The 20,287-nt window shown below is 41.2% G+C and overlaps 1 protein-coding gene across 1 annotated transcript in view; it reads right to left on the bottom strand.

Annotated features, from left to right (window-relative positions):
* Positions 1-11,691: 11,691 nt before the first annotated feature.
* Positions 11,692-20,287, bottom strand: part of LOC119773127 (sarcoplasmic/endoplasmic reticulum calcium ATPase 3-like) — a 47,519-nt gene continuing 38,923 nt past the window's right edge. Inside the window, exons 11-17 of the mRNA XM_038269954.1 lie at positions 19,162-19,382; positions 18,879-19,081; positions 17,722-17,807; positions 17,479-17,612; positions 16,531-16,648; positions 13,261-13,378; positions 11,692-13,021 (exon numbers count right to left, since the gene is read on the bottom strand). Of these exons, the coding sequence (XP_038125882.1) occupies positions 12,978-13,021; positions 13,261-13,378; positions 16,531-16,648; positions 17,479-17,612; positions 17,722-17,807; positions 18,879-19,081; positions 19,162-19,382 (924 nt within the window). The 3' untranslated portion in view covers positions 11,692-12,977. The remainder of the gene's footprint in view (positions 13,022-13,260; positions 13,379-16,530; positions 16,649-17,478; positions 17,613-17,721; positions 17,808-18,878; positions 19,082-19,161; positions 19,383-20,287) is intronic.

Here is a 20,287-nt window from a genome sequence, read left to right as displayed (position 1 = left end):
TGTTTCCAGTCTTTCAGCCTTTCCAACTCTAATCGTCATCAAATCAGCAAGAAAATACATCTAACTCCTCCTGCAAGATGATCCAAAGCAAGATAGTAAAATGTTTGGTTCTTCTGCTTATGCTTCATCGTGAGAAGCTGTTGAAGGAGTTAAAGGAAGGTTCTTGATTAAATTCCTCTTCTCACAATTCCCCACAAAAACATCTTCTCAGAGGGCTCCTCTTCATCATCTTCCTCTTTTCTCCTGGAGAAAAAGCCGGGCCATCGAGGTTGGTGGTTCTCTTCGCCCTCAGAGGACTCCTCTGGCTGGTTCCATGGGAGTCTGAAGTAGCAAGAAACTGTCTCGGTGAACCGAAGATGTGGTAGAAGGTGGTCATCATCTTCTTCCTCAGAGCTCACGGTATCATACCCGGAGAAGTCACTAGACAACTCAAGAGACTCACCAGAGAAAGACCCAACATCCTCCTCATCATCAGAATCCTCTATCTCTTCCTCCTCATTTATCACCACATCTACGACCTCTAGCTCATCATCAGACTCCACATCAATAGTAAAATAATCATCAACATCATCTGAGAACAGTCCTATGTTCATATAAAAAGGGAAATCAACCTGATCAAGACCAGAACTCCAGGGCAGGATCAGATGGAAGCGGGACGTCTGGAGCAATGAGGGGAAAAAATTATTAGACCAGGAACATTAATTGACGAACATTAAATCACAAAACTCAATGCTTTATTTTAGGTTGCTGGATGTGCCTGTGTGAGTTATTCAGGTTAAAGTAGATTTAATCAATAAGAACATCAATCTGTGAGCTATAACTAATTAAAAAAACATTTGATCAAAGCTAGTGGTACGGTTAGTGTGAAAAGAAAAATTGAAATTGTTCTAAAAGAACACATACATACAAAAATACACAGAAGTATTCATATATCTGTTTATACCTGTGTATATGGTCCTTGGCATCAGTGTGAGGAGCATTTGTCTGATTTCACCGTCACACTGAGGAACGATTGTTGTAAAGGGAGGACATTTTGCTGGTCCTCACCAGCTATTTTGCTGACGGCTAATTTAAGAACAAAAAACTATAATATCCTTTAAATCACAAGACCACCATTAAATTGTAAGTTTATTTTCAATTCAAATCTTTGTTTTACTGGTTAATGGGGTTTAGATTTTTTTTTCAGGATGTTTGTAGTGGCAACTTCGGAGCCACCGCTTCAGAGTGGAAATATAGATCAGATCCAATGCGCGTCTTCGAAAAATAGAGGCATTTATTTGTCTTTCACTAACGTACAAAACAAAAGCGCTCCCGCATCACGCGGTTGAAAAACAGTTTGTCCCTTCCACTCTACTTGAGCGGCAGGTGACAGCACCTATTAATCAAATCAGCTCAACGTCACGCCCACAGACAGGAAGAGAGCAAATAAACAAATCAGAATAAAAACAGACATATTTCCGACTAAAGATTCAAAACTAAATCAGGAGAATTAGAATGTGAATAAGTTCATAATAAATTCAGAAAACAAAAAACAAAATAGATGCAAAACGGCTCCAACATTCCGGCCCCTAATTGATCATACTATGGCAATTAAACACATACATTCACAAGGAGCCGTGCATTTCAAAAGAGCATTCAAATAAAGTCTTTCACATTCCTTTTCTTTTTTGTCCTTTTTTTCACAATAAGTCCCTTTATGTATTCATAAATCATTCATAAATAAATCATTCATAAATAAAAAGTAGTCCTTTCAAAAGAAAATCAAGGGATTTCCAAAAAAAATCAAGAATTAAGTTCATTTAGTCCATAAGACAACATACAGTAAACACCATAGTCAGACTGTTTTTAGTCATATTTTCAGATATTCAAAAGCGGTTAAATTTTTTTCGCATATCCAGCCATTCACTCACTCAATACCTTTACATATTACATAGAAAACATGAAAGCTTAATTCAGTAAACTATTCTATGGTCAGTAAAGTGTATGAGTGTACTGGTCAATAAGGAACGGTCAGTCAGGCCATGTCTCTGAGGAGGCAAAGCTTTGTGATTGGCCTTTCTAGAACACCAGTCTGAGTCTTGACTTTGACACGACGTACGAATCCTTTTGCATCAGGGAAAGTTTCTATTACACGTCCCATCGGCCAGGAATTTCGGGGTGATGTGTCATCAATGATGAGGACGATGTCATCAGATTTAAGATTTCTTTTTACTTCGTTCCATCTTTGTCTCTCCTGCATCAGTGAGAGGTATTCGCGTGTCCATCTCTTCCAGAAGAGATCTGAGAGGAACTGAACCTGCTTCCATCTTCTCCTAGCATAGCAGTCCTGCTTGTTAAAGAGCCCCGGTGGAAGGATGGGCTTTGCTTTAAGCAGTAGTAGATGGTTCGGAGTAAGAGGTTCAGGATCTGTCGGATCTCCAGATGTTACTGTTATTGGACGTGCATTGAGAATAGCCTCCACTTCACAGAGGGTGGTTTGAAGACTTTCGTCGTCCAAGGTCTGTTCTTTGATCACGGAGTAGAGTGCTTTCTTGATGATCCGTATGAGGCGCTCCCACACACCTCCATGATGAGAGCCGTAAGGTGGGTTGAATGTCCATTTAATTCCTTCTGTACGCATCTGATTCTGTATTTTACTATGGTCCAGCTGAGCCAGAGCTTCCCTCAGTTCCCGCTCTGTTCCCACGAAATTGGTTCCATTGTCAGACAGAATCTCTTTTACTTGGCCTCGTCTGCAGACAAATCTGCGGATGACTGAAATACAGGAATCTGTATTAAGGGAGTAGGCCATCTCTAAGTGTACAGCTCTGCTGGCAAGACATGTAAACAGGGCGCCGTACCTCTTCACTCGACTACGGCCCCTCTTAACTTCTATGGACCCAAAGTAGTCCAAGCCCGTGTGAGTAAAGGGGGGCAGATCTGGGGTTACTCGCACCAAAGGCAAGTCCGCCATCTTCTGCGTCATAGCTGCTCCATGCCATCGTTTGCAGAGTGTGCAGTCATGGGTTATTCTCCTTGCTGCCGAATTGGCTTTTTGGATCCAGTATTTAGTTCTTAGTTTTGAGAGCATTTGATTCTTTCCACAGTGTCCTACTAATTTGTGAGTGTGGCGCAACAGTAATGTTGACAGGTGGCTGTCATTAGGCAAGATGGCCGGGTGCTTGATCTCTTCAGGCATAACCAGTCTGCTCAGCCTGCCACCAACTCTCAGAATTCCATCCTGAAGAACAGGATCCAACTTGTAGAGTCGACTGCTTCTCTTCACAGCTTGGCCCTTCTGTAAAGCATATACTTCCTCTCCAAAAGAGTGATGTTGAATGAAAGACGTAAGAGCCTCCTCAGCAGCGCTGAGATCTTTTACTGACAACTGTCGGTCTGCAGGATCTGGTTTTATTGACAGGTTTAATGTGACACTTGTCGTCCTCTTTTGGATCAGATGCTTCTTGAACTTCAGTAGCCAGGCTGCAGATCTGAGGAGTTTGTTCCATTCTGAGAAGTACTCTATGAAGCGAATTAGAGGACTCTTATAGGCTACTGTGGCAAGAGTTATGGCAGCTTGCTTTACCTCTGGGTCACTGATAGACAGCTCTAGAGGGTCCATGATGAGCTTCAGCCAGGCTATTTCGGATTTAAACAGAAAGTCTGGGACTTCTATCCAACTTGTGCCTTTTAGAAAGGTCTCTGCCCACATTCCTCTGGATGCTTTGTCCGCTGGATTAAGATCAGTTCTAATGTGACGCCATTGTCACTTCTGTGTCAGGTCTCTGATGACCGTTACTCTGTTAGCCTCAAAGGTCTTGAATCTCTGTGTGTCACTTATGATGTATTTGAGAACAGATGTGCTATCAGTCCAAAACACAGAGTCTATCATCTCAAACTCCAGTTCATTCGTCAGCATTCGATCTATCCGAGAAGCTAGAACTGCTGATGTCAGCTCAAGTCTGGGAATAGTCACTACCTTTAAAGGAGCCACTCTTGCTTTCCCCATCACAAAGGCAATGTGAGGAGGTCCACATCTGCTGGTCAGTCGCAGGTAACTTACTGTCCCATAGCCACTCTCACTAGCATTGCAAAAATGGTGCAGTTGAGCGCTTGTGACTTCAAAACCAGCTGGTTTGTAGCATCTTCCAATTCTGAAGCTGGAAATCATCTGAAGTTCTTTCAGCCACTCCTTCCATTTAAATACAAGAGCTGTTGGGATTTCTTCGTCCCATCCGCAATTCATCTTGCATAACTCTTGGAGGATATTTTTTCCAGACAGCATAACTGGTGATAAGAATCCCAGGGGATTGTAAACTGAATTAAGCACAGACAGAATTCCTCTTCTATTATGTGGTTGTTCTTTCAGAGTGATATTAAAGAAGAATGTGTCAGATTCAATGTCCCATCGCATGCCAAGGGCACGTTCCGCAGGAAGTTTGTCTCTCCCCAAGTCAATGTCTTTAATGTCTTTGGCCCGTTCCTCTGAGGGTAGTGAGGCTAGGACAGCACGGCTGTTACTAGTCCATTTGGTAAGCTTAAATCCACCTGTGGTGCATACTGCCTTCAGGTCATGGACCAGACTGATGGCTTTGCTTGCATCTGGAACTGATTTGAGACAATCATTCACGTAAAAGTTGTGTCTGATGGTGGCAAGAACGGAAGTGTCTGCTTTATTCTTATTATCCTCAGCTGTCTGTCGTAGTGCAAAGTTTGCGCAGCTTGGGGAGGAAACTGCTCCGAACAAATGCACGACCATTCTGAATTCTCTGAGTGGTTGGTTAGTGTTACCATCTGGCCACCATAAGAATCTCAGAAAGTCCACATCATTTTCAGGAATTCTGACTTGGTGGAACATTCCCTCTATGTCCCCCATCACTGCCACTGATTCCTGTCGGAAACGAAGGAGTACACCCAATAAGGTGTTCGTAAGGTCTGGGCCTTGCAGTAACTCGGAGTTCAAAGACGTACCTTGAAATGAAGATGTACATTCGAAGACCACACGGATAGATTTTTTCTGTTTGTGATAGAATGTGGAATGTTTGTGATATGGTGTGGGATGTACCAAAGTCTTCCATCCATCCGGAGGAGCTGTTCTTCAGGTACCATTTCTGCAAACCCTTTATTGAAAACATCATTCATGAAGTTGACGTAATCATTTTTAAATGACTGGTCTTTCTCTAGTCTTCTCTTGAGACCTAGAGCTCTTTGTTCAGCCATTTTCCTATTGTTCGGCAGGTGAAGGTCATCTGCGGAACGGCAGTCTTAATTCATAGTGACCTTCTTTCTTTGTGATGGATTCATTCATTATTTTAAGAAATCTTTTATCTTCAACAGAGTGTTCTGCTTTCTCTTGGTGCGCCAATTCTGAGAAATCTTGATTGTATTGTCGGACCAAGAGTTCTTCCAGACGAGCCACTGATATTCTGTTGGATGTTATCTGTGGTCGGCCATGTTGGTCTAAGGGTAGGATAGTACCCAGAGGTCCATTCACTATCCAACCCAGGTGTGTTAGGACAGCGTACAGCCCCTTGTCTTGGCTGTTAATGACCTTCAGCGGTTCTAAGGCTTTGGGAACGTTCACTCCAATCAGCAGACTAACGTCGGCACTGATGGACTTCAACTGGACTCCTTGAAGGTAAGGCCATTGTTTGAGCTCTTCCTCACGTGTGATGTTCCCTCCGTTAACAGGTATGGCAGGTTGTGTAAATACCTCCGGAAGCTCTATGAAGTCATCACCATCTAGGCTGCATACTTGGATTCCACTCACCTTGTAGGTCTGCACAGGCTTTTCTTGACCCATGGTTCGAAGTAAGATGTCCGTTTTCCTTCCTCTTATGGACAGTTGCTCCATGAGCGTCTCTGTACAGAATGTTGCGGAACTTCCTGAATCCAGAAAAGCATACGTTTCAACAACATGAGTTCCCTTGGCTGTTTTTACCTTTACAGGCACGATAGGCAGTTTGTGGTCGATGGTACCGGCCCCTGTTTGGACTGTAGATGCCATGCGTCTGTGCCACTGCTGGCATCTTTCTTGGCCACTGAAGAGACAGTCACATTTCCTACAGCGCCATCTGGAGGACTGTTTGCTATGTGCAAGATGGTGGGGTGCTTCTTACCACATGAGCGGCATATCAAACGGTTCTTACATGATTTACTTAAATGGCCTTTAATCAAACACGCAAAGCAGAAACAATTTTTCTTCAGAAAATCAACTTTCTGTTGATGAAGGATCTTTGTTATTTTCTGACATGTTTCCAAAGCATGATTTCCTTTAGAGTAGGTGCATGGTCTAAGAAATGCATCATTCATATCGGCTGTAGGGCCTTTAATTCCATTTTCCATTTTTACAGGATAAGTTCTGTTAGGGTCAGCAACACAAACGACTGGAGAGACTGTGGTAGCAAAACTTTTCTTTGCACCAGATTTTACATGTGGCAGATCTGCTACCACCCGTCTTGGTTGGCTGATTTTAGTGACGTCTTGAATGTCACCAAACACAGGGTCTTGCAATATTTTTTACCTGTTTTTCGATGAACTTAACAAGATCACAGAATTTGGGTCTCTGCTGTGTTTGCTCCATAATGTCACATACAACAGATCTCCATCTTTCTCTGAGCTTGTACGGAAGTTTTGACACTATTAATTTCATGTTTGATGGTAAATCAAGTTCTGACATATACTGAAAAGATTGAGCAGCATTCTTGCAACTTCTTAAATACAGTCCATAACTATGCAGTGCTTTAGCATCATCTGGTCTAATTGTAGCCCAGGTTAAGGCCTTATTCATATAAGCTGATGCGATTTTAAACTCATTTCCAAAATGATGTTTCAGCAAACGCTTTGCTTCAATAAAACCAGCTGTAGCATTCAGATGTAAACAACTTCTGACAAGTTCTTTTGGTTGGCCCGCTGTAAACTGTTCAAGGAAATACAGTCGGTCCTCATTACTGTCAGTCTTGTCCTCTATATTGTGTCTGAATGCCTGCATAAAGAGCTGGAACTCTAGAGGGTCACCACTGAAAACAGGAACTTCTTTTTTAGGGAGTGATGTTTGAGATACAACTGAAACAAGCAGATTTGTCAAGTCTGACTGTCTTTGTATTGAAATATCTGAATGTTCAGACCGGTCCCTTCCAGGAGTGGATTCCTTTCTTGTTTGTACATCTTGTCAAATTATAGCTTTGATCTCATTCATTTTGCGAGTGCATTGTCCAAGTTTACCATGTCGGGTTGCGCTGAGCGCTTTGAAAGACAGCTCACTTTTATAGCCTTGCTCTTCCAAGCCTCTGGCCTCATTCTGGCCTTCTTCATCAGACATGATCTCAGTTTATTTTAAGTCTTTCGTTTAAATTCGTTTCGTCTTTCCAAAAACAACGTCAGTATTCAACAGTTCAGTTCCGTTTATTACGCGCATTCATTTAGTTTCATTTGCGCGCATCCAAGCTCTTACTGTAATTCTTTTTCTAATTGGTCCCCAGTTTTCAGCATTTGGTACTTCCTTTTATGTATTACCCTCATGTCCATCTGCCTGCTTTCATTTTGACTTTGCTGCTGACCCCTAATTTCCCCTTTGGAAAAGGATGAGGGACATTGTAAAATAAACAAAAAGAGCAACAAGAAAAATGGCCATATAAGGAAATAAAATGTATCCTTTAAATTAATATTTAATCATGAATATTATTTTTATTAAATTATTTAGGACTCCATACCAAAGCCCAGGATTATCACGTTGATAAAGTAGGAATATTAAAAGTAATCATAAATCTATGAGAATCATTTTGAAAAAAAAAAAGTCCACAGCCTTTTTTTGTTTTGTTAAGCTGCCCTTTTTTTCAATGGCTCTAATCCTTTTCTGCTTCCCCCAGAGGAAAACATAGTTTTATTTTTATTGACTTTTAAACATCTGTTGTAATTTGCCCAACTTTTATGAATTTTATAAAGCTCAGTGAAATCAATTCAACTCATTTTATCTGTATTATTTTCAAACATCCTTTTTATACTTGCATACAAATGATGATGTTGACCGTCTCCGGTTCAAAATGCTGCTGCTTAAACTCTACAAACACAAGATGCAGCTTCCTCCCAGTTTCATTCCTTTAGTCTCTCTGGGAACATCCCAGCCTCCATCTCTGATTTCCCACAATCCTCCAGTCTAAGGCCACTGCTGGATCCACCAGAAGATACCTCTTTGGTAACTCATTTCCTCCATCCCATCTCGGTTTTATCTATTTGTTTAAGCAGTTGATGACTTATTTGTAAAAAAAAAATTAAACAATTTCTGTTCCACTTGTGAAAGATCCTAAAAGAAGGAACTTTTCTTAAATTTAGGAGAAAACTCAGAGGATCTTTCTGCATCACTGCTCCAATCTCCTTCATGACACCTTTCTCTGTGAAGTTGGTTTAGTCACTCAAAGCTGTTTATCTTATGTTGACAGTAGAAATCTTATTTATTTGGATCTTACTGAAATCATAAAAAAGCTTATTTTGAGGTGTGGTGTAGAGTAGTGGCCAGGTATTCCTAAGCAGTAGGTGGAGTTCAGAGGAATGGGAGCACACTGGAAAAATTATCTAGAAATAAGTAAAAATGTCTTAAATGAAGTGTATTTACCTTTAATCTGAGTAGGTAAATGAGACAGTCTGCCGATGGAATGAGTATTTTTACTCTTAAAATAAGATAATTAGATAATATGCACTTGAAATAAGACAATGCATTTGTGTTTTCTTATTTTAACTGTAAATTGTCTTGTTCCATTGACAAAGTGTCTCTTTTACCTCCTCAGTCCAAGAAAAAATCACTTATCTAGATTTAAAATTTTTCCAATGCAGGATTTGCCTTAGAGAACATCATGGAGATGGAGTTTAATGCTCGTCTGGTTTCTGGTAAGTCACCCAATTTATGGAGAGAAATTATTTCCAATATTATTGAAAGCAAAGAAGTAAAAAAAAATACAGAACTTTGAAAAACATTCTATCAAAAACAAGGTTTGAGAGTAATTTATAATGTATTTCTAAAATTTCTATCAATATTTTGTCAGTTTCTATTTTTCAGATTTTTGTTTTCGAATATTTTACACCTTTTTTCCTAATTTTTAAACAATTCAATTTTTCCCCATAGATTCAGCTTCAATAGTTTCACCCTCTTCACCTCTGTGCACAGACCAATAGAAATGCTGCCGCTAGCGTCAGAGCAGAGCAGACTCATTTCTATTGGTCCACACACAGACCAAAGGCGGGACAATATTTCGATATCAACATATCACAAAATAATTATCCCTGATATGACTTTTAAATAAAAGATGTCTCTCATTTAATATACATTCCAGTCTATGAATAAATCATTTTTCACCAACTGACCTTTTGGGTTTTATGTGTTTTTGCTTTTAAAGCAAATATCCAAGATATTAGAGGAGTTTTCAATACATATGGCATAATAATTGTCATAAGTTTTTCAGGTATGTTGTGAGAATTATTGGCAGTATTTCTTAAGCTTTTTTTTCCAGATAAGTATTATAATTATATCATATGATGAAGAAATGTATTAATATACAACTTTTGGCCATATGGTCCAGCCCTACAGAGACCACTTATTATTTTAGACACTGATATCTGTAAAACTGAAAAGAAAAAAATTTAATAAACAAAATGTAAACAAATAATTAAAACCTGAAAATGATAAAATTATTATGATTAACCTTTGCTAACACATGATTAACAACCATTTCCTTTCGATTAAACGTTTTCCTTTTCTTCAAATTGTTAATTTCTTTTAATAATACTGGAGCCAGTTTTTATTCATATTAGTGCATCCATTACAAACCTCTGAACGCTAGTTGAGGAGCAATCCTCGTTTTATCAAACAGATTTAGTCATGATGTCACCGATTTCAAGGTAAACACATTATTATCTATATATACTTATATCTATGACAAACAACACTGGGTCTGGATAAATAACAAGATAAATAATCTTTATTTCCACATCTCTTGTTTATAAAATTATGTGTCCACAATTAAAATTAACAAGGCAACACAGAGAATCCGTTTTAATTTCTCAGAGGTGGAACCAAAGCTCTGGAGACGTCTCACAGAATTTCTGCAGAACCTGATCGATGACAGACCAGCAGCGGGACGGGGAGGGGGGAGCGTTTCTCCAGAGCCCGGATTCTCATCAACAATGCAGCCGTAAACCGTCAGGACTTCATGGCTGCTCAGTGTAAACCAAACAGCTTGCTGAGCGTCCCCAAACCAGATAACCCTCGCTGAAATGATCCACCCCATTGCCACTAACAGAAATACTACTCTTCTCTATCTTAATTCCATGGTTTTCTCTACAATTAAGACAAAAAACAGCAAGTGTAAAAACCAGTGAGGAAATGACCATGTATTTTCCGCACACAAGAGAAAAAAAACAAACAAACAAAACAGATCCTTAGCGATGTGCTCATTGGAGATGCTGAAAAAACAAAAACTGTTTCCATACAAGTCTGCAAGTATGACATAAGATCAGAAAAATTAAATATTACATACTGTATAGGTTATCATTACAGTAACAAGGATCCATGCGATCAAAGTCGTCTCGCCTGTACAGATCTGAGGATTCAGTAGTAAATAACAAGGCTATACGGACCTATAGTGCCTGGAGTGCCAGCATGTTAGAGACCGAGGAAGAGGAGGAGGGTGGTCTACCAGGGCGGACGGAGGAGCATCATTCTAAAGGAGAACCAAGGAGGCTTTTACTAAATTAAAGAATAAGCCCACTTTTATCTTCCCTCGTCTACTAAACGCTGATTCCCAAGAGAAAGACTAAAAAAAACCTGCTGGGGTTGGTTGACAAAAAACAAAACAGATGAGCGGCGACGAGAAGCAGATGAGGATTCCTTTCAGATCCAGAGTGCTTCTAGAAATCAACATCAGAAAAAGGGGCTCCAAGCTACGTCAGCTTAGTTCCAACAGAGAGAAATCCTCCGCCAGGCTTTTAACGCCAACAGAGATCTGGGATGGTTCAATTAGAGTGTTGAGGTGAGCTCCGATATTCAAGAAAAGAACATCTTTACTTTTACGGGTTAAACTTTTATCTCAGATCCTGATCTTTAATTGGCTTTCTCTGCAAACCCTCCCCACCCAAGAAACTTAAGAAACTCTTATAACCCCCTAGCCCCCCCAAAAACAACCAGCCCCTGCGATATTAAGACTTTAAACATTTAGATCCTGGTGGGTTCGTTCAGTCAAATACATTGTTGAGTCATTTTAAAACTACCAGCAAGCAAACCGTTAAAGAGCAGAGAGGAGCCGAGGATGCTGCACACAGGAAGTAAAACCACAGACGCTTTGATTAGGACCACGTCTTTAAAGAGGTGGTGCTGTGGGCTTCATCAGGTCTTAAAGACGGAAAACATTTTAACTGATTCGAGGAATTTCAATTTACCCGAATAAGGCAACGCTGTTTAAATGTTTAAAACACAATCTTAGAAAGCTGGATCCCTTTGGTCAAATCATCAGCAGAGAAAGTAGACATCTACAACTAGAGATGCATCCAGAAATCAGCTTTTTTCTTGTTCACCACGTTGCTGCAAACAAGAAATGATCGGCGACAGGTTGGAAGGAATTTCTTTAGTACCGATTAAATGCCGAAAAGCGACACCAGAGAGGGCAGGTTGTTCCGACAGGGAGAGAGAGCAGGAATCTCAGCTGATAACAGGAAGGCAGGTGATTTTTTTTTTTTTTTTTTTTTTTTTTGCTCTTTTTTAAATTTTTGCTTGAAAATCTCACCTGAGGCTCTACAGTCTGTAAAATAAATGCAAGCAAGCCATGTTAACAAAATATGAAATTACAGGGATGTGATTGGTTTTTAATTCTACCTGTTTTACAGTAGCTTCTCTCGCTGCCGTCATGTTATCTCTCCCACAGGAAGGATACAAAGAAGAAATATTGTTGAGGAAATTTTGGAAGTGAAAAAATTTGATTTTAGCAGGTCTAAGAACAAGCAAACCAAAAAAAACAGGGAAAATCTGGTCGGTGCATCTCTATATTGAAATAAAGCTTTTAGATAGTCAGTTGGGCTAAATAAGCCCAGTAGAATAACCTACTAAATGTTGACATTTAATTTTTTTCCATCTCAGAACAACAATGAGGGCTTTAATTATAATCAATGAGAAACAAAGAACATTTCTGTTAGTTTTGAGCCCGGCTGACCTCAGCTCCTCCAATCCGAGAGCTAATATAAGCAGCTAAGAAACATAAAGCTATTCACCCCTCCCAAAAAAACAAAAACACAGACATTTCAAGCCTGCTAAATAAGGGCACAGCAAAGCAGAGATCCCGAGAAGCGTGACCCTCATCAGAGTTTGCTTGCAGGGAAACAAAGATGGCGAGGAGGAACTGGAAGTTGTTCTGATGAGACCGTGTGGGCGGCGGTGGCTCTGGGACATGGACACAGTGGCTCTCCCACACACACTCAGCCTCCAGGTCCGCCTCTCCTCATCTTCTGCATCCTTGCTCTATTGCTTTCATCTTTATCATCTCTTCTCCGCCTCTCTTTGAGGCTCTGCATGGAATTACACCCCCCCTCATTTTCCAAACCCCTTCCCTCCCCGAGTCCGTTTCTTTACCACTATCTTCCTACTGTGTAGAGGAACAAAGAGAGAAAGAGCAAATGAGCAGAAATGGTTTAAAGAAGCCAGAGGCTGTTTTATCCTCTTGTTTTTTTTTTTCATTGCAGCTGAAAGAAAGTCGATCATCTGCAAACACGAATCAGACACACTCACACAAAGCCATGCTCCCAGGGACTCAACACACTCTATTCCAAGTTTTCCTCCTTTTTGGGGGTTTTTGTAAGTGGTGCCGCGGCGGACATGCGGGATTGACAACAAGGGCCGGGGAGGGGGGGAATCGAGGGTGTGTGTGTGTGTGGGGGGGATCTTCCTAGCTCATAAAGAGGGAGGCTGTAGCTGTGTGTGTGCGTGTGTGTAACTATGCGGATGCGACAAAGGAGCGGTCTTAATTCAGCTGCCATCTCCGCCGATATTTCTTCTCCTCATCATCTGCCGGGGGAACACAAGAAGAAACACAGGTTAGACAGAAAGGAGCTGTTTAAAGTCTGCTTCTGAGACGAGGAAAAAGCAGGATCAAAGCTGCAGTACCTTTTAAAGGTGTAAAGATTTATGCTGATATGGAAAGCAGGAAGAAAGGCAGGAAGAAGGTCAGTAGAAGAATAAAGCAGCTCAACATTAGAAGAACAAGAAACCGACTCTAAATAAGTCAGAGGTTATTAAACAGTTACCTTCTAAATGGTTCCTGGAAAGATATTTCAGTGCCTCATCCAAGAGGATCACTGGGATGGAAATCTTTAGGACCACGATCCACTGGGACCAGTGCAGGGGGGTCACCTGGAAGATCAACTGTGGGGTGGGGGTTGGGGGGGACAGAGGAAACCTATTCAGAAATATTAAGTGATGTGGTGCAAAATCTCACTAGGTAGTTCAGGACAACATGAATTTTACGTTTTTGGTCAACTTTTATATCAGCACTGTTCCAGCCACTAGGGGCGCTAGACCTGGAACCTCCACATTTAGCCCTCTAGATTAAAGTCTGCTCATAATCAGAAATCAAACTTCTGAAAACACTATAAATCTGAAATTATTGTTGATTTGTGGTTTTTGGACTGGACTTTGTTTCAAAGTTTGAAAACATTTCGCTTCCCATCCAGGCAGCTTTCTCAATTCAAAATGTCAGGAATGGGACCTCCCGTGTCACCAATTGTAGCCAATCTTTAAATGGAAGAAATGGAAAAGAAAGCTTTGGACACCTTCAGAGGAACACCACCAAGCCATTGGTTAAGATATGTGGATGACACATTCATTAAAAGACAGCTAAAAATGGTGGAGGCTTAACAAGACACATCAACTCGGTTGACAACCGCATCAAATTCACCTGAAAGGATGCAACGATAACAAGCTACCTTTTCTGGACTGTTTGGTGAGCATGGAAGGAGATGGAAACCTCTACATTAAAGTCTATAGGAAACCCAATCACACAGACCAATATCGTCTTTATATATATATATATATATATATATATATATATATATATATATATATATATATATATATATATATATATATATATATATATATATATACCGTATTTTCACGACTATAAGGCGCACTTAAACGTCTTTTTTTCCCCTCAAAATGTGCGGTGCGCCCTTTGGTGCGGTGCGCCTTTTGTGTGTTCTAACTGCGACTTTTGAGACCACCTCATTGAGGAGATGATGAAAGAGTGGCTGAATGTAAGGAGACCAGGTGTTTTTTTTCCACTCATCACCATCGCTGTTAATATGTGACTCCATGCGTGCCCATCTCACAGCTGATGTGAAAAACATGGTGAAACAAATTAACGCTGTGCTCGCTGTTCAACCGCTCGACATCGGTGTGAACCGGACCCAGCAGGTGCAGCAGAAGCAGCGAGTTTACATGCAAAGTCAATGGTTGACGCGCGTATAGGTGCAGCAAAAGGTCCTGCAGCGCGTTTTGAGCAGCAGGAGCGTTTAAGCATCTGCCAACGCGCTGCTGCTGCTCGAGATGGAAAAATTTAAGTTTTGCTGCTGGACGCGCCGCATCAACCAATCAGAGAAGCTGATCTGGCAGCTGACAGCGAGACAGACACAGCGCTCTGATGACATATGATATTAAGGCAAATGAAAAAGGCTGGATGGATGAGGAGATGATGAAAGCGTGGCTGAGGGAGGTGTATGTGAGGAGAACAGGTGTTTTTTTCCACGCATCACCATCGCAGTTAATCTGTGACTCCATGCGTGCCCGTCTCACAGCTGATGAGAAAAACATGGTGAATCAAATGGACGCTGTGCTCACCGTTATCCCGGGGGTCTGACAAAGGAACTTCCACCGCTCGACATCGGTGTGAACCGGCCGTTCAAAGTAAGCCTGCGAGCGGCGTGGGAGCGATGGATGACAGACGGAGACCACAGTTTCAGAATAAGTGGAAGGCAGCGCCGGGCAAGTTACTCCACAGTTTGCGGATGGATTGTTGATGCTTGGGCTAACGTGTCTGCTGGCTCTGTTGTTCAAGCTTTCACAAAAGCCGGCATTATTTCTGAGGAGCCGCGCTGCACGGAAAGTGACTGACAGCGAAGAAGGGGAAATTGGCATTTCTGATTTAGCGCAGCTGTTTAATTCAGAAACACAGGATGATGACTTTGATGGGTTTGATTAATACTTTGTAATAAATACATGAATAAAGCACAATCATACTCAGTTTTGCTCCCGCTCTATTTTTCTACCTGAAAACTTAATTCAACAGCAGCCTCTGGGCGGGTCTCCTCCTCTTCACCGCGGTGGCTGGCAGGTGTTTTTTCATCTAAATAATCTCAATCTTGCAGCTATATTTTCTGTGATCAGTGGGAATAAAGTAGTTTTAATATGTTTTTAAGTGAGAAAGTCCACCTGAAAACTTCATAATTGCAGTCAGTTCATCCAGATTATCTATTTCTGTCGGAGGCGCTCAGACCCCCACATACCAGCGGTGCACCGACAGTAAATCCCTTCAACAGCAGCCTCTAGGCTGGGCAGCCTCCAGGTTCACCGCGGCGGCTGGCAGGTGTTTTTCATCTAAATAATTTTAGCTGCAGGCACCAGGATACCGGTAATAAAAGCGAACATATTCCGTCGGCAGGTTTCAGGATTTTAAGTTAATTTAGGAGTGACCACAGCGCTGTGTCATCTGCGATGTGTCTGTCTCACGGCCAGCTGCCAGGTTTGATTAATACTTTGTAATAAATACATGAATGAAGCACAGTCATACTCAGTTTTGCCCCCGCTGTATTTTTAAATACGCAGTAGAGCTATTTAAAGGTAGTAGAGGACATGTACCGGTATATAAAAAAACGCGCCCTATAGTCCGGTGCGCCTTATGTGTGTGTTAAATACAGAAATGGGACACATAACTGAGAGTGCGCCTTTTAGTACGGTGCGCCTTATGGTCGTGAAAATACAGTATATAATTCAAGTTACTTACTTTCTAATCTTTACTTTCATAAAGATATTCTGATCAAGATTTCTGTTTTTATGTAAAAATGAGGGATGTTTTTCATTGTGTTTTGTTTTTATTATGAGGATCCAATTTAAAGTTAATAGAGCTAAAAACACTTAATTGCAGGAATTGGGATTAATAATTCAGCAAATGATTAATTGTTAGCTCACATAGAGTAACGGGAAAAATTAGCTGAAAAAGCAGTAATTACACCACAGATTTAAGAAAATAAAAAAAATATAAAAACAAAGCGTTTAAGGTCCATGAATGAACTCTATGCTGTGCAGAACTCCTCAACAGACATATGTCAGCTACATTTTGTTTAAATTCAGTATAAAATCGTATTTATGGCACCATTTGCTCTTCAATTAACAATAAAAAAAATAGTTTCATTACAGAAGAGGCGCGTCAGACATTTAAAGAAAGCTTCAAATCAGCCATGAAACGCCTGATTGGTGGATCTCTACGTCCATAAACTTGAACAGACGCCCTGCTTACTCACCGGCAGAGGCTCCACGTACAGGATCAGGAAGTGGAGGGAAAGAGAGAGGATGATGGCTCCCAGCAGCCAAATATTGACCCAGGGAGGCATCCTGACCAGAGACTGGTTCTCAGACAAACTGTCAAACAGATCAGAAGAAAATAAATTGGTCAAGACATCAGGGGAAGCAGCAACAGTTGTTCCACTGTGAGATATCAACTCACAGTGAAGCTTTTATTTCTGCCCTGGTTATAACACTGCTCCTTAACCATTATGATCAATTTAGGGATGCACACATGGTAACGTCAATAACAGGCATCGCTGGTCATTTCTTAGCTCTTTAGGGTCGTTATAATGAATAAAAGAGAGATAATATTACAAACTGATGTTTAGGATTCTTTTATTAGGCTTCAAGCAACATTGGATGGGGACTGTTTAAGGTTAAGCTCAGTAAATATCCGTGCATTTCTACCTAATTTTCTCCATACTTCCAATAAAGTTAAAAAACAAACCATTGGACTTTGTTTCCAAATTGTAAGACGTGTTGCTTCCTTCAAACTTGGAAACAAAAGAAAACAAAAAAGTATATTTTTCTTAATCCTTAGTTTTATAGTTTACTCATTTTTCTTCCACATTCAAAGCATAAAAACATAAAAAAAAAAATAAAACCTTTGCGTTAAGATTTTGTTAAATCATTCAGAGCAGCACTATAAAGTGAAACGCCTCCAAAAATCTCTTCAATCTACTTAAGGTTTTTTTTCTTCCTCCAATTGGAAACTATAAAGGCAGCGACGTCAAGTCCTGGTAAAAGAGCTGTTGTTTTTTTTTTCTCCTTCGTTATCTGCACAGTAACTGGATTTGTCCTTCAAAGGGCTCGTTGTCAAGCTGGATGAAAGGATTTGATCCCTTTAATAAAAACCCCACAGCGCTGACATTCAAGTCCCGCGTCTACATCAGAGGACGGCTGACCTGTTGAGGGCGTTAAACATCTCGATAGTGACCAGCACCGACAGCGCCATGGTGGTTGGGTAGCGGGATTCAAACACCTCGCAGTCGATGTCCTTGAACATGGGGTTGTCCTCTGTGCACTGCATGAAGTGCCGCTGTGTGTGAAAGGAAAGAGAGGATTTATGGAAAAATAAACCTGCAATATCTGATTCCTGCGGTTATAACAGGCATCAAAACCAGGAAAAAAGTGGACTTATTGCTCACCAGCTGGTAGAAAGTCACCTGCGGACCCTCTTCATCAAAAAGGTACCACCATGTGGCTGCGCTCACTGTTCCAAGCCCCACATAACCTAAAGCAAAACAGCACAACACCATGTTGTTACTTAGAAATGAGCCTTTTGCATTTGCAAAAGCATATTTTCATGTCACACCTGCACCCACCAACGTTTGATGTTTTTATTCACATTTTTCTAAAACATCAACAAAAAAATCTCTTAGGGCGAAGGAAAAAAGTTAAACTATAGATTTTTTTTGGGCACATCTGCTCATCACACTGTCTGCTACTACTTAATCACAGTTAGTGCAAACTTCAGGTTATCTCATTAGTACAAAGAGCCACTATGGGGTTTTTAAATCACCTAAACAGACTAAAGAGGAAAGAGGCCCAAAGTAACTCTGGAAGAGTTGCAGAGCTTTAGCTCTTACGCCCAGAGGGTCTCAGAGACCATTTTCTCCTGGTTAAATAAAGCAAGAATAGCTGCAGATATCGGATTACGAGGCAAACGACTGGTAACAGTTTAAAGAAAAAAAAATAAATTTCTCAAAAACAAGAAATATATATATTAAGGGAGTTGTTTTAGAAGCATTAAAGCAAAAAAAAAAACTAAATATGACTTCTACATCAGTAGGCCCAGTCTAAATCCATTTTGTTTAATTGATGTTGCAGGAAAAGAACAGAAATGTGTTTTTAATACTTTTTAGAGATACATTTTCTATGTTTAGGTGCATCTTTTTCCAATTCCTCTTTTTCAAATTGAGTTTTATAGATTTCATTTTTTTTTCTCCAACTGCGTTTTGAATATCTTTTCACTTGAATTCGAATATGAAAGTTAACATCCATGCAGACCAATAGAAATGCATCTTTACTCCCCATTTCAGAGGAAATCCCGCCCCTAAGAGTAAAGAGAATGTGATCTTTAAAGAGCATTTTGAAAAGAATTAGATTGATAAAACTTAAAAGAAGAGAAAGAGAAATTTTGAAAAATAAAACGTGAACAAATGAATTTGTAAAAAAGGGGGAAGAATAAATAAAACATTCAAAAGACCAATGGCATTTTGTTTATTAATCCCCCACCCCCCCCGCCCTTCTACGTCTAGTGCATGATGCATATAAATCTATTCGCCACCAGAGTCCCTGCTACCTCCAATGGCGAGGTATCTGAAGAACAGCCAGCCAGAGATCAGTGGCTCCTTGGGGTTACGCGGCGGTTTGTCCATGATGTCCAGGTCTGGGGGGTTAAAGCCCAGGGCGGTGGCAGGAAGCCCGTCAGTCACCAGATTGACCCACAGCAGCTGGACTGGGATCAGCGCCTCTGGGAGGCCCAGGATGGCCGTCAGGAAGATGCTGCAGACAAGCAGAGAAAGCGGGTCAGCTGAGGACAGGTGGACACAATCTGGTGCACAAGTCGGGGGTCTAGTCCTCACCACACCACTTCCCCGACGTTGGAGGAGATGAGGTATCTGATGAATTGCTTCATGTTGTTGTAAATAGCTCTGCCTTCCTCCACGGCGGCCACGATGGTGGAGAAGTTATCATCCGACAGCACCATCTCAGATGCCGACTTGGCTACTGCCGTCCCGGATCCCATGGCGATGCCAATCTCCGCCTTCTTCAGGGCGGGGGCGTCGTTCACGCCGTCTCCTGTCTGTGACAGAACAGAAAACAGAAAATGACACGAAACCTCAGTTTGATCAGCGCTCTAAAGCTACAGTAGGAAAAATCCGCTATGAGATTATCGCCAAAAAAAGCATTTGTCCAAAGATCAACTTTAGAACCATTTGAATTTATTCAAATCTGGGTAGAAAACCCATCTGTCACAGCAGGGCAATGAAAGCGGTTCTGGATTTATGGGACAGCTGGAAAGATCTGACAGCCCAAAGCTGATATCGTTGCCTCGCCGCCTCCCATGCAGATCAGCCTCTCTTCTGAGATGCATGTCATCAAGGAAGCACTGGAGCGAGTGGCAGCTATTGATGGCAGCCTGAGAGAGACTAAAGCAAGGAATGCCTCACTGGGCTCTCCTTCAGCGTTCAAATGTCGGCTGCACAGCCAACATCCAAGGAGCAGATGTGTGAAGGTCTTTCTTTTTTTTTTAACATTGTTACTGTAAACCTGCTGCTGTATCTATCTGATCGATTTCAGTTTGTTCAGGTTAATGACCAATCTTCTTCATGCTCCAGGGTTACCTGTGGAGTACCACAGGGATCATACCAGAGACGGGGGATCTGGAGTCAACAAGTCATCTCTATGTCATGTATTGGTTCTGCTCAGCCACTGAACCAGGTGAGTCCAATCTGCACAGGTGAGTTTACTCTACAGATTTAAATTACCTTGTTGAATGTCTGGACAGAACAAATCCATGACATGGAGATGACTCGTTGGCTCCAGATCCCCTATCTCTGTAGGCGAATTACTGTCCCCCAGATATCCGCAGATATATTTTTTCTATTATATTGTTATATCTTTTAAAAACTAAGCGCCGCGTGTATGACGTCATCCGCACGCCGGACTGGAGTTGTGACAGGCAGCCCGGGCCACAGGCAGCTACGC

Source organism: Cyprinodon tularosa, unplaced genomic scaffold (assembly GCF_016077235.1).
Source record: "Cyprinodon tularosa strain WSP-4 unplaced genomic scaffold, ASM1607723v1 ctg745, whole genome shotgun sequence".
NCBI lineage: Eukaryota > Metazoa > Chordata > Actinopteri > Cyprinodontiformes > Cyprinodontidae > Cyprinodon > Cyprinodon tularosa.
This window is presented reverse-complemented; position numbering and strand designations above follow the sequence as displayed.